At 40.5% G+C, this 14087-nt stretch overlaps 2 protein-coding genes and 1 long non-coding RNA gene across 4 annotated transcripts in view; 1 reads left to right on the plus strand and 2 right to left on the minus strand.

The window, feature by feature from the left end:
- Positions 1-2606: 2606 nt before the first annotated feature.
- LOC117938586 (NACHT, LRR and PYD domains-containing protein 12-like) lies at positions 2607-11556 on the minus strand. Its single transcript, XM_034863252.1, has 11 exons — positions 10987-11556; positions 10860-10880; positions 8948-10700; positions 8629-8802; positions 8247-8420; positions 7980-8153; positions 7682-7855; positions 6940-7110; positions 6576-6749; positions 5468-5514; positions 2607-3516 (listed from the first exon to the last, which is right to left on the minus strand). Exons 1-11 carry the CDS (start codon positions 11255-11257, stop codon positions 2924-2926), a joined length of 3726 nt encoding a protein of 1241 aa, XP_034719143.1. The 5' UTR covers positions 11258-11556; the 3' UTR covers positions 2607-2923.
- LOC117938589 overlaps positions 3695-14087 on the plus strand; it is a 15102-nt gene continuing 4709 nt past the window's right edge. Inside the window, exons 1-2 of the long non-coding RNA XR_004655441.1 lie at positions 3695-3765; positions 5412-5414. This is a non-coding gene — a long non-coding RNA (uncharacterized LOC117938589). The remainder of the gene's footprint in view (positions 3766-5411; positions 5415-14087) is intronic.
- The window catches only part of selenoo2 (selenoprotein O2), an 8288-nt gene continuing 7187 nt past the window's right edge, over positions 12987-14087 (minus strand). The window contains exon 9 of one of the 2 annotated variants that reach the window (XM_034863254.1): positions 12987-13310. In XM_034863254.1, coding sequence (XP_034719145.1) covers positions 13143-13310 — 168 coding nt within the window. In that variant the 3' untranslated portion in view covers positions 12987-13142. The remainder of the gene's footprint in view (positions 13311-14087) is intronic. The other variant, XM_034863255.1, reaches the window with a different exon arrangement.

Genomic DNA, 14087 nt, shown 5'->3' on the forward strand with positions numbered 1-14087 from the left:
ACTTTTGTGGAATGGTTTTTGTATGTATGGCATTATTCTCAAAATATGTAACATGGCTAATTTGCCATATTGTTTTGAAGAGAAGACATGCTTATAAAGTGAATATCTATTTTAAGTAAAATTGGGTTATTTAAACAACACCCATCTGGTAACAAGTGTGTTTCCTCTGTGTGTTTATGTTGGAGTAAACTGAATAATCACTAGCTAGGTTTACTGGGCTATTTAAAGCCTTCATATTGAAATGATTGTACAATTTCCAACCATAGACCATATATATATTACTAGACCATAGACCATATATACTGTATATATTACTATTAACGGTCTATGTTTCGAACAGCATTTGCACGCACTGGGGAAGCTTACTTTGCGGTTGGCTAACGTTAGCTATGATTGTTATCGCACCTCGTGGTCCCTCAGCTTGACTCCCAGTCTCTAGGAGACCACTTCGTCGGGAGGAAAGCAAACAGCAGCTGGAAGTGAGATAAAGTTGCGGCTGGCTGTCCACTGGAGGGACCGTGACATACACAAATATTATTAGCTAGCTTCCGGCAGCTCCGGTCTGGCAGTGTTTGAGTTTCTGCCGCCGCCAATGAAAGTCCAAAGCAACTGTTCAATTTCAATTCAATTTTATTTATAGTGTCAATTCATAACAAGAGTTATCTCAAGACACTTTACAGATAGAGCAGGTCTAGATCAGCCTCCAGAATTTACAAGGAACCAACAGTTCTAGCAGTTTCTTCCAGAGCAAGCAACAGTGCGACAGTGGCAAGGAAAAACTTCCTTTTGGGAAGAAACATCGGACAGACCCAGGCTCTTGATAGGCGCTGTCTGACGACCAATTGGGGTTAGAATGAAGAGTGGCGATAACAGTCCGAAAAAAAAGTAATTTGTAGTAGTTCTTTGTAGTAGTTTGTGGCACTGCAGGGCACTGTGCAGCATTACAAAGCACAGCAGGACGTAGCTGGGCACCGCAGATCGTGGCAGGATGTAACATGACATCGCAGAACGGAACGTGCAGCGGGACCATGGCGACAGCTGCAACCATGATTTTGGTGCCTCCCTGATCCGAGGAAACATGCTGGGGGAAAAAGAACATAAGGACTCTGGGGAATGACTCCCCAGAGCTAGGTTAGTAACAAGCATTTCTGGGACATAGATGCCCACAAAATGGGAAGATAGAAAAGATAGAGGAGAAAGGAGCTCAGTGTGTCGAAGGAAGTCCCCCAGGTGTCTAAAACTATTACAGCATAACTAAGAGAGACAGGGTAAAGAGAGGAGCCTGCTCAGGGTAGAACTCTCCCCAACCGGCTGTATGCCCTACCTCCCTAGTTTTATCTAGCCTGATAGCTGAACGCTCTGGCTCCCATTCTACTTTTAGAGACTCTAGGAACCATAAGTAACCCTGCATTCTGGGAGCGCAGTGCTCTGGTGGGGTAGTAAGGTACTATGAGCTCTTTGAGATAAGATGGTGCCTGACCATGAAGAGCTTTGTAGGTTAGAAGAAGGATTTTTAATTATATCCTGGAAGCCAATGCAGAGAAGCTAAAACAGGAGAGATGTGATCTCTTTTCCTGGTTCCTGTCAGGACACATGCTGCAGCATTCTGGATCAACTGAAGAGTCTTTATGGACTTTTTCGAGCAGCTTGATAATAGAGAATTGCATTAATCCAGCCTAGAAGTAAGAAATGCATGGTCTAAATTTTCTGCATCATTTTTCGACAGGATATACCTGATTTTTGCAATATTACGTAGGTGAAAAAAGGCGGTCCTTGAAACTTGCTTTATGTGAGAATTAAAGGTCATGTCCTGATCAAAGATAACTCCAAGATTCCTCACAGTGGTGCTGGAGGCCAGGGTGATGCCATCCAGAATAACTATCTCTTTGGATAATGCGTCACGTAGGTGCTTGGGCCCCAGAACAATAACTTCAGTTTTATCTGAGTTTAACATTAGAAAATTACAGGTCATCCAGGTTTTAATATCCTGAAGGCACTTTTGAAGGATTAATCGTTAACATGAACAAACTGAGATCAATCTGATAAATAAGACTTAAACCAGTTTAGAGCAGTTCCTTTAATGCCAATCAAATGTTCCAATCTCTGTAATGAGATATGATGGTCACTGGCATCAAATGCAGCACTAAGATCTAATAACAACAGTACAGAGATAAGTCCTTTGTCCGATGCAATTAGGAAGTCATTGGCAATTTTCACAAGTGCTGTCTCTGTGCTATGATTAACTCTAAATCCTGACTGAAAATCCTCAAATAAGCTGTTGCTATGCAGGAAGTCACACAGCTGTTTGGCGACTACTTTCTCAAGAATCTTAGAGAGAAATGGAAGGTTGGCTATAGGTCTATAGTCTAGATCAAGGTTGGGCTTTTTCAGAAGAGGTTTAATTACAGCTACGTTAAAGTACTGTGGTACATAGCCTGTTAATAAAGATTGATTATATCAATTTATTTATTTATATAGCGCTTTTCTAGTCTTAACGACTACTCAAATCGTTTTTACATCTTCACCGTTCACCATTCACACACATTCACAGACTATGGCCGAGGCTGCCACACAAGGTGCCACCCGCTCATCAGATAAACACTCACACACATTCATTTAGGTATACTTTAGTGTTTAGTGCTTCTATGTGCAGGTTGGAAGATTATAGATGGAAGTTTGCAATTGGCTGTTTAACAGAAACCTTTTTAATGAAAGATGCTACCAATTCACAACATTTTCCGTTGTCCATGTTTTCACATAATATATATTTTGTCCTCCATATTGGATTTAAAACAGAGACACTTAGACAACCTAAGTGAGAATTCAGAATTCTCTCTTTTTTTCTTGTTCATCACATTTCTTTCTCCAGCATTGCTGCCACCCTCTGTGATCATTTTCCTTCAATTCCCAAATGGACTTGCACTCAGAATTCGTCAATTCTTTCTGCACTAGCTGACCGAGAAATTAGTTCTTGCACGCCCTCCACTGTAGAAATAGTTACAGAGCAGTCATCTTCCTCCATCCCAAAACCTGGGTAGAGAGGCTCAGTGAAGTTGTTGAAGAACGTATGAAGGTGGCTGAGGGTCCCAAAGGAGACGCTGTAGAAGGACAGGGTGCCACCCGGCCAGTCCAGATACACTCCCACCTTGTGGGAGCGAGACAGAGGCGCTGGTATTTCCACATGCTGGTGGTCGTGTTGAGCGCTGTAGTGATCCTCAGAGCAGAACAGGCTCCAGGATTGATCTGTGATGCCAAACCCGCAAAGGTGAGAGCTTGCCCTCCGACGGATCCCCCGCATCGCCACGGCAACATCCACCCAGCGTCCTCGCCACTCCACCTCCCAGTAATGCCGTTTGGTGAGGCCTTGGTGACACAGCACCTGGGAGACGCTCTCGAACCTCTCGGGGTGATCTGGGTACTGCTGTCTCTCCCTGACCCACGTCCCTTGCTTTCCTCCGTTGTAGAGAAAGAGAGACCTGGCGGCTGTTTGGGGGTCCAACGTGATCGTACATGCATCTGTACAAAACAGACACGGGTTTTTCAGTATTCTCTTTTTCATCAATATTTTTATTTAATAACTGATCAGATCCAAGGCCACGTTAACCCAGTTGGAGGCCCCTGTGAAAAAATGAACTGAGGTTCCTGTTAACTTCTTTTTTCCGTCTAACACACCATGTAACAAAATTACCTGAAAACCAGAGGTGGGCCATCAGGGCCAGCAAAGCCTTCTCTGCTGACCAAAACATTGTCAGATCAGACATTCATGTATAAACAGTATATATATATGAATGTATTGATATAAATGCTACATATATATATATATATATATATATATATATATATATATATATATATATATATATATATATATATATTGCTTTGTTTTTTTTAACCAGGGCACCAGTTTTCAGATTACATTATGTGCTTACATAGTTGCAAAAGGGTTCTCCTTTGTTTTCTCAGTTACTTTTTTAAAATGATATCAGAATAGTAAACAGAATATGCCTTTGGGACATTGGATGAATGGTTTCTGCAATGAAGATTGCAGCCCGACCGATAAAGGATTTTTAAGGCCGATACCAATGCAAATATTTGGTTTATTTAATAATCTGATATGCCGATATATCGGCCGATTTATATATATATATTTTTTTTAAGTCCAGAATCGCGTTACAAAACATAAACAGATTTCCCTAACATTAGTTATTTGTAGTTATTTATGAGTTCTCACTTAAATAATATGATAATATTTAGTTTTATTGTCAGAGGACAACAGATCAGAGGAACATCAAAATAAGTTCTGATGAATAAAATGTAAAAAAAAATACAAACTTGAGATATGAAACTTAAAGTCCTTGAAGAGCGTTGCCAACAGGGACGTTGTAGAGCATCTTCTGGTGGAGAGTCTGTGCACCCACCGCTCATAACATGGTTGACAGTCATATTGTTTTTGAAACATTAATTTATTAGGATAATTTACTTGTCATTATAAATGATTCTGATGAATGAATTTTTGTTTTTGTAAATCGGCCATTAATATGACGATATGATACATAATGAAATGCCTAATTTCAACCAATATGTTGGTTGGGCTCTAATGTAGATATTGCATTAAAGATCAGCCCCCCACCTAGATCAGCTGGTATTCTGTCTATAATGTAGTGGTATGGAAATTTGTAAGTGAACCCAAACTTTTGACCGGTAGCGTACATACCTACATACATAGATACACACATAAATACTGTACACACACACACATACATACATACATACATACATACATACATACATACATACTTCCATACATACATACAGTACATACATAGATGCATACATAGATACATACAGTGCATACATACATACAAACATACATACATACATACAGTACATACATACATACATATAGTACATACATACATACATACATACATACATACATTTCTAACATAGATAGTCTTTAACCCACACTCAGTTGTAAATAGACTTCTAAACTGCCAACTGTTGGACAACTGATGTATCATGTCAAGCCAAAAACAAGTGGAAAGACAGAACGCTACACATTCATACGTGCACACAGTCATAACATAACTGAAACTACAACTGAACCCAGATGGGAAAATGATTCATAACAAAAAGAAACCATTTTTAGTAAATGGTTTTACTTTGTCAATTCAAAGACTCTTTGAAAGGCTCAGTTACATGTTGAAACAGAAATGTCTGCATGCATTATCTTTAATAATTAGAATCACTTAGTTGATAGAAAAGGAAACGTGGTAGGTAAGGTTTTGATTAAGTGTCTCTCTGGCAGGCTTTCAGCAGTGACCTTGCATGCTCTGAGCCTGAGCTGAGCCTGCTGCTGCCAACAACTACAAATAAAAGCTCTCTCGTCTCGTCTTCTGCCCACGTTACAGATTGTTGCTGTTTGGTGAATCGAAGTGATATAAATTAATAAAAATGCAGCACTTACAGTTTTTTAGTGTTGATTTCAGGTAGCACTCTGCATTATTGTCCACACTGTAGACAAGAGGATGTATTCATTATTAATGGACACATTATGATGATTTAGAATAAGTGACATTTGGCTTTCTAACCACATTCTACATAAAATATAGGCTATATTTTTTAGATTATTTTTGAGGGCTTTTCCCGTTATCATAATAGTGACAGCAGATGTAACAAACATCAATGGGGGGGGGGGGGGGGAGAGATAGGGGATGACATGCAGCAAAGGGCCACAAGTCGGATTCTAACCGCTGCAGGACTGAGTCAACATGGGGGAACGCTCGTACTTGGTGAGCTAGAGGCCACCCCATGGCTATATTTTACACAAATTTGAATTTTGATTGCATGGGCTGTCCATGGGAACAGGTTGCTGCTTTCTGGTCACTGCAGCTCATTGTGTGCTTTTGCTCTGAAACAAACTTTGCCGACAACCACATTACGCAGCAATAAAAGCTCCTATAAAGAGAACTTGATCATTAAATTAAACTTTAAACTTCATGTTGTCCTCGGGTCAAATTGACCAGTTATCCAATATCAGTGTTCTTTTTAATTACCCAAAACAACATGATTGATTCCACACTATACTCTGTGGCAAATACAAATTTCATTAAGTTTGGGGTGTGTTCAATTTTGGTTTTGAAATAGTATTGAGTAAAAGTTGACATTTTCCAATCTGGAACATACGTTCCGTTAATTTTGGTCTAAATAATTCCTAATTTCTGCTTTTCTAACTCAAACATTAGGTATAATTTCCTATAAATGAGGTTTAGTGACCATTAATTCCAAAAACAACTGTCAAACTAAAGTTAGTGTGTTAGTGTTACGTAGTGTTAAACGTCAAAACATTGAAAACAGTGTTGAAAAATGGGAAGAAAACGTCAGAAAAAGTTAAAAACATTGATAAAAAGCATCAACAAAAGTGTTGATTTTCAATTTAGATGGGGAGACAACACGAGGGTTGAACCACAAGACGTGTTGCTCATTTTAAGAAATACCAATTTAACAAGGAGAGATTTAAACCGAAAGCCACAAGGAATCCCAAAAGATACTAAATCCTTAGTAGATTGTTTTACCTGAATTTTTCAAGTTTACACAGCGAGTCGCTCAAATGAACAGAGATCAGCTTCACTCCGGAGTCCTGCACGTAGTTGTAGCTGAGGTCAAGCTGCTTCAGGTGAGAGGGGTTGGAGCTCAGCGCTGAAGCTAAAGACACGCAGCCTTTCTCTGTGACTCCGCAGAACGACAGCCTGGTGTGGAGGCAGGGTGTTCAAAATTGATCCAAAAACACAATAGTTGCCTTCTAAAAATAATCCTGAAAATCTCCACCCCTCTGTACTTTTTTATACTCAATTTCTAGTTTTTGAGTCGTATGATTATTCCAATAATTTACTGAACTTAAGTACAGATTATGTCACTTTGAACGTCAAGCCAGTTTACCTTAACGTCTCCAGTTTACAGCCCGGATTTGCCAGTCCAGGAGAGAGCCGCTTCACTTCAGAGTCCTGCAGGTCGTTCCCACTCAGATCAAGATCCTTAAGGTGAGAGGTGTCACAGCTGAGGACTGAGGCCAAATCTGCACCGCATTTCTGGAGATTGCACTCCTTTAACCTGCACATGAGGACATGGTTTGTGCTAGGGGTGTAACAATGCATCAGTCTGGATCAATATATTGCTTCAGTCCTCAGCGATCCTTTGTTATTGATTCAAAGTGAAAATATCGATACATATTGTCATCTTCAGGATGCGCCTTTATTTTGATATTCCCACTTTTTAAATATACAAATTCAATTATTTTTAAAAGACGAGTTTGTTAATTTAAATGTCTGACAATCTTAGTGATGAACTTGCCAAATATTTGCAGTTGCTTTTTAAAAATATACTGAATATACAGTAAATGTAACTTGTTGTGTTAAATGGGCTTTTGTATCGTCTCGACTTTGTGGTATCAGTATTGTATCTTTGACCAAAGCTTTTATGTATGAATCATAACAGAATGTGTGATTTACACCCTTAGTTTGTTCCAAGGTGGCAAGTATAAAATCACTTTGCATGAGCTGAACAGTTTTTTTTTCTACTTGAAGTGCCATGTATCGCTTGAAAAGAAAAGGAAAGGGCATGTAGAACTGTTGTTTCACTGAATGTATTATTTGTTGTGTTCACTGAACCTACATGACCTGACCTTAGTGTTTCCAGTTTACAGTGTGAACTTCTTAGTCCAGCACAGAGCAGCTGAATGCCTGGACCCTGCAGGTTGTTTCCACTCAGGTCCAGCTCTCTGATGGAGGTAGAGTCAGAGGTCAGAGCAGAGCCAATGTGACTGCAGCATTTCTGTGTAAGGCCACACCAGCTGAGCCTGACAGGGGAAGGGAATTTCAAATGAAGGTACAGCACATTACAACTACAGATGCATATTCGAAAATAATAGTGTAGGTAGGACAACCAAAGTCATGATCATCATTTGAAAGGATTGCACTGACCGTAGTGTTTCCAGTCCACAGTTTGGACTCCTCAGTCCAGCAGTAAGTAGAGATACACCAGAATCCTTCAGGTTGTTGTTGCTTAGGTCAAGAGATTTCAGGTGCAATGTGCCAGAACTCAAAACTGTAGCCAATTTTGCACAGCAGTTCTCTTTCAGCTTGCACTGGTTGAACCTGCAAAAGAGTGTACATCAAAACAGCAGGGGTTTCTTTTGCATAAAAACATGATTAAGTGATTTAGGTTTGTCAGCAAGAAGACGGTCTAACCTCACTGTTTGTAGTTTGCAGTGGCGGCTGCAGAGTCCTGCGCACAGAGCTTTCACTCCTGCTTCCTGGAAGTTATTACCACTCAGGTCCAGTTCTCTGAGTTGGGTAGACTCTGTGCTGAGAGCAACAGCCAGTAATTCACAGCAGTCTCCTTCCAGTTTACATTTATGTAATCTGAAAAAGGAGGGGAAAAAGCTCTTTTGATAATCTGACCTAAAAAGTAGCAAGCAGATTGTGTAGAATCCAATAGAAATGTGACCGCAAAAAGCAGTAAACCTAAACCAACTGAAGTCTTTCACCACAAGATGTAGTTGCTTTTTTTTGCAGGGTTGTATTGTGCCATTTTTGGTTTCTAAAAGACTGCTAGCAATTTTTTACGGACCTTAAACTCCTCAGTTTACAGTGTGGGCTCCCTAATCCAACAGAAAGCAGCTTCACCCCAGAATCCTTCAGGTTGTTGTCACTCAGGTCCAGCTCTGTGAGGTGAGAGGAGGTCGAGCTCAGCACGGAGGCCAAATCGTTACAGCAGTTCTCTGTGAGGTTGCAATTATTTAGCCTAAAAACAAACACAAACAACCCATTTCTTTCATTAAGGAGGATCAGGCCAAGGTCCAAGAAAAACTGCAGTATTACATAGACATTACATTTGATTGCGGCTGCAGAGCAACTAAAAGCAACATACTGTTATCATGTGAGCTCACAGAGCACGTTTGGAGGAAGTAATGACAGTCAGCAGCTTCACTACCCCTTCTTCTGATCTTATGTACTTCTTCAAATCAAAATCTTCCTCTGTGGCCTCTGATGTCATAAGTTCAAAAGTGAGAGCGGACCACTGGACCAGAGACAGCTTTTTGGCATCAAGTCTCCCAGAACTCACAAAGCTCTGGATCTCCTGCACCAAAGACTCCTCTTTGAGCTCACTCAGGCAGTGGAAGAGATTGAGCTTGGACTCTGGATCCTCTTTTATATTCTCTTTGATAAATTGGACGGTTCTCTCCACATCCTCTTTTCCTTCATCTCCCAAAGACAATATCCTACCCAGGAGCTCCTGGTTCGGCTTCAGCGACAGTCCCAGCAGAAAGCGAAGGAAGAGGTCCCAGCGGCCGTCTGGACTCTCCAAGGCTTTTTCGATGGCAGTCTTGTGAAAACTGAACTCAGACTTGGGGAGCCATCTTGTAGACACCCTTTTCAGGTATCCAAGAAGAACATTTTCCTTTCTTTGCATGTAGGAATAACGGACATACACAGCTGCAAGAAACTCCTGGATGGTTAAATGTACAAAGCTAAAAACTTCTCTCCTCCTTTGGCCCTCCATCACAAACAGCTCGGTGCAAACTCCTGAGTAGATGGTGGCCTCTTTGACATCCATGCCGCACTCTTTCAAGTCAGCCTCGTAAAAGATCAGTTTGCCTTTCTCCAGTTGGCGGAATGCCAGCTCCGCTAGCTTCAAGACAACATTGTTGCTTGACATTGGGTAGTGCCCTTCTACCATCCGGTCTGTCTGGCAGAGAAGGAGATACGCATACATCTCGGTCAGGGTGTTGGGCATGCCTCCTGTCACATTGTCGTGCAAACGTTTCTTCATTACGGTGACTGTTATCCAGCAAAAAACTGGTATCTGACACATTATGTCAAGGCTTCTTGATGACTTTACGTGGTTGATGATCCTGATGGCGAGGTTATCATCGTGCAAACGCTTCCTAAAGTATTCCTCCCTCTGTTCCTTTGCGAAGCCCGTCACCTCCGTCCATCGGTGGATGTGTTTTCGAGGGATTCGGCTTGCTGCCGCAGGTCTAGACGTGATCCAGATGAGAGCGTTGTGAAGCAGATCTCCAGTGATGAGGTTGGTGATTAGCACATCTAGAGAAGCCGGCTCCGTCTCATCTCTTAAAACCTTGTTGTGCTTGAAGTCCAAGGGCAGGAGAGTTTCGTCCAGGCCGTCAAAGATGAAGAGGACTTTGCATTCTTTTCCCAGCTTCTCGAGAGGTTTAATCTCAGGGAACAACTGATGGAGCAGCTGCATCAGACTGTAGTCTTTCTCGCCGATGTTTGGATTCAGTTCACGGAAAGGAAGCGGGAAGAGGAAGGTTATGTCCTGAGATTCCTTGCCTTCAGCCCAGTTTAGGGTAAACTTTTGAACGCAGACAGTTTTACCCACTCCAGGTATACCCTGGGTAAGAACAGTTCTAATTCGCTTCTCTTGGTTGGGCATTGGTTTGAAAATGTTGCTAGCTTTAATGGATGTTTCTTCTGTCCTCACATTGTTGGACCTCTGCTGTCTGACCTCATGCTCATTGCTTAAGCCTCCCCAGGCTCCTTCAATCAAGCGCAGTTCGGCATAGATTTTGTTCAGGTAGACGGTGTCTCCTTCATCTGCATTCCCCTCGTAAATGTTTTGGTACTTTCTCATCATGGTGGATCTCAGTGTTTCTTCTATTGCTTGGCGGTCAATTTCTGTTCAAATAATAAATAAAACATTCTATTTTAGTTTTTGTAAAGTTCAACCTTTAATCTTGTCTGTACCTGGATGTGTTACTTTAAATTTGAAAACATGGTGGTGTATGTGTGTGTGTGTGTGTGTGTGTGTGTGTAGGGATCTATTTGTTGTCTTACCTTTGCCTATTTGATTTGGAACTGATGAAGAAGCAAAGAGAACAGAAAAGCTGTTACATGACCAAGCTATTTTGTCTAACAAACTACACAAAACAATCAAATTTTGTTCTTTTTAGACATGTTTTACCTCCGTCGTAGTTCTCCTTCAGTGTTTCAGCCCACAGTTTAAGTTTCATTCTCATCAGTATATCCACTGTCACAGTAACCGCACCGTTGTAGCCATAAGTCTGCACCAAAAGATCCACAGTGCGCAGCCTATCCACCCCATCAACTCGCGACTTTGGAATATGAGGGATTCCTTCGAGAACATTACTGGACAGAAACCACTGAAAAGTCCTTAGCTCTTTATCAAGCAGCTCCTCCAAAGTGGCCAAGAGCAGCTCTGGGACACGAGCCATGGCTGGTCATGTGATCAACCAGTCCTGTCGTCCATCCTCTGGCTGAAGGAACATTCAAATGCAGAAACAGTTTCAGTTTTGAGCTAATGTACTGTACTTTACCCTCCTCACTTTACGTCAAGCTCAAGCACCGTCACAGCACATACTAAACAGCTTTGTTCATCCTGCCCCCATAATCAGTTTCCCATGACAGTGATTCTGTCTACATTCCATTCACGAAGAAACAAGTTGAGCCAGTCCAATCAAGTGGGTGATATACAGGTAAGGGGGTGCTTATGAAAAGCATAATAGTGAAGTAAAAAAGGCAGGGAGTCTGCCCAGTTCATTACACAACATTATTAGTTTCACTCTGTGTCACATTTACAGTTAGTTCTTGTTTTAGTGACCAGTTAAACCAAAATAGAAGTAACACACATGTCCTCCCATCATGAGGTGCAGGACACTAGGCGTGTTTGCATGTCTTTTTGATGAATGGATACTAACTAATGTATACTTCCTTAAAACCTCTTTGAAATGGTCTCATAGATAAGAACAGGAAAGGGAGCTGAGTAGAACTGTGGTTACAATAACTAGTACAATAAATACACAACAATGCTTCACAGTAGGTATTTAAATTCAAATAATGCATTACATCCAGTCTGTGTTCATGTGTCAACTCAGTCACCGTAACATTAATTAGCATAATTCTCCAGTTTTTGGTTGCTTTTGGATAAAAACACACTGTATATATCTCTGATGGCACTCTTCAAATGGCATGGTTGCTAAACAGGCAGCAGGAGAAGAACTCAAATGCAGACAAAAGACTGATGCAGTAAAATAATTTAATAACTAAAGACTTACAGAGTCCAAAAAAACAGGCTGGAAACAAACAAACTCCAAACATTAACAGTAACCAGTAGAAAAGCCAATAGGGAAAACCCGGGGGAGGGGAAAAAACCAGGAACACTGAAAACCCTGACTCACGCTTGGAAATAGGCTAGTTCTTTAAACAATGGAGAGACGAGAAACAAAGGGAGCTCACAGACACAAGGCAACAAGAGTGGTATGAGGGACAGGTAGCCAGAGGGCCAAATTACTAGGTCAAAAACACAGGGCAGGGCTAATAACAAAATGCAAGAAAACAGGTTGTGAGAATATCAAAAAAACAGGAAGTAATGGTAAGAAACGTATTGTAACTGGAGATACTGTGAGATGAAAACTCTGTCACTGCCACTGTTCATCATGTTATTCCATTATACCCACTGCTCCCCCTCCCAAATCAACTTATTTTAATAGTTTTAGGACCTTTTAAGATGCTGAGCTAACAGACATCTCAACTGATGAACACACTTTTATTTCAAACTTTGAAACAGAAACAAACTAATGATCATTCAAATGTATCTACAGTAGCTTTAAGAAACTAATGTTAATGATTATGCTTGCATTTCTGATTATTGACAGGTTGACCCATTACGTCTATTTTCTATAAATAATTCACATCAGTGTGTTCCTGGTGTTTCAGACCCAGACAGGTCACTGAGTGACTGGTCATCTGCGCCATCATACTTCATCAGCCAATTCATTGACCACACGTAGGGGTGACCATTTGGTCAAATCCAGGTCTATGTATTACTCTTAAACCACTTTAAACACTGCAATACAAGCATCATGATCACACAGACATTGATCTATGTCCATACTGATAAACACTGGAACACACTGGGATGAATAGCATCCTCCTTTCAGGCAGCAGGACAGCAGGAAGGAAAGTCTGAGGTGGAAGTAGAGAGCAGCAACAAGAGCAGCTAACGGTACTGACAACCCAAATCGTGTTTTCTCTGAAAACTGAGACTTAGGTGGTCCACCTGTTGAAACCAACCTCTCTCCCTGAACTGTCTGAAAGGCTCTACGATGATCAGGTGATGCAAATCGTTTGTGCCCAAGCAGGAGGTTTCCTGTTGTAGGCAAGTATCCCCTTGTTCTGCTCCTTTTGACCACATGCATTAGGTCCATCCAAAGGCTCCACAAATGTATCAGAATATGGATTCTCCAGAACTTTGAGGAGCGTGTTGACCTACAAGACAAGGTGCACATAGGATGACTTCAATAGTGCTCAACAGTGACCACTTTTCTAACAGCTTTGATTCCAGGAAATGAATGGCATTTTTATTCCTGGAAGCACACTGTTGAGCTGAGGCAAAAATTAGGGATGATGTCAAACATTTAAATTTACACATAATCATTGTTCTTTACAATCTCCATTGACACAACTTAGTTCTCCATGTACCCCTGACTGCAGACCCGCAGACACATTGAGGGGTGGGGTTAAACGTTGAGGGGCGGGGTCAAACGTTTAACTCCGCCTAGTCTCCAACCGTCCACTACCCAACTCATTTAATACAATGTGGGACTAGAAACCCTAATGGATGTGGCGAAATGCAGCGATTTAAACATAATTAACTTAATCTTTGGTTTTACTAATTATGAAATACAATATTGACACATTTCACAAAACATTAAATACTTCAATAATGCATTAAATGATAAAAAAGTAGAATATTTGAATGTGTATTTATCATAATGAATTGCAACGTGATACTTTCTGAATGTCATCAAAATCAAACTATCATGAGACATAATATATATCATATATATTATATAATGTATATAATATGTATATATATATATATATACATATATATATATACTATAAATATATATATATATATATATATATATATATATATATATATAATAACACCAATAATTCTGCAAATAAGTTTAATAACATATATACAACCATAATAACAACAACAATAATTAGATTAGATACTTTATTCATCCCACAGTG

Source organism: Etheostoma cragini, chromosome 23 (genome assembly GCF_013103735.1).
Source record: "Etheostoma cragini isolate CJK2018 chromosome 23, CSU_Ecrag_1.0, whole genome shotgun sequence".
Taxonomy (NCBI): Eukaryota; Metazoa; Chordata; class Actinopteri; order Perciformes; family Percidae; genus Etheostoma; species Etheostoma cragini.

What these genes read in the sequence shown, in the direction of transcription:
- LOC117938586 (XM_034863252.1), bottom strand. Translation starts at nt 11,257, where the DNA reads ATGGCTCGTGTCCCAGAGCTGCTCTTGGCCACTTTGGAGGAGCTGCTT. An exon ending in GAAGGAGAACTACGACGGAG is followed by an intron (nt 10,881 to 10,986) that starts GTAAAACATGTC and finishes CTTCTTCATCAG; the next exon opens with TTCCAAATCAAATAGGCAAA. An exon ending in TCCAAATCAAATAGGCAAAG is followed by an intron (nt 10,701 to 10,859) that starts GTAAGACAACAA and finishes TTATTTGAACAG; the next exon opens with AAATTGACCGCCAAGCAATA.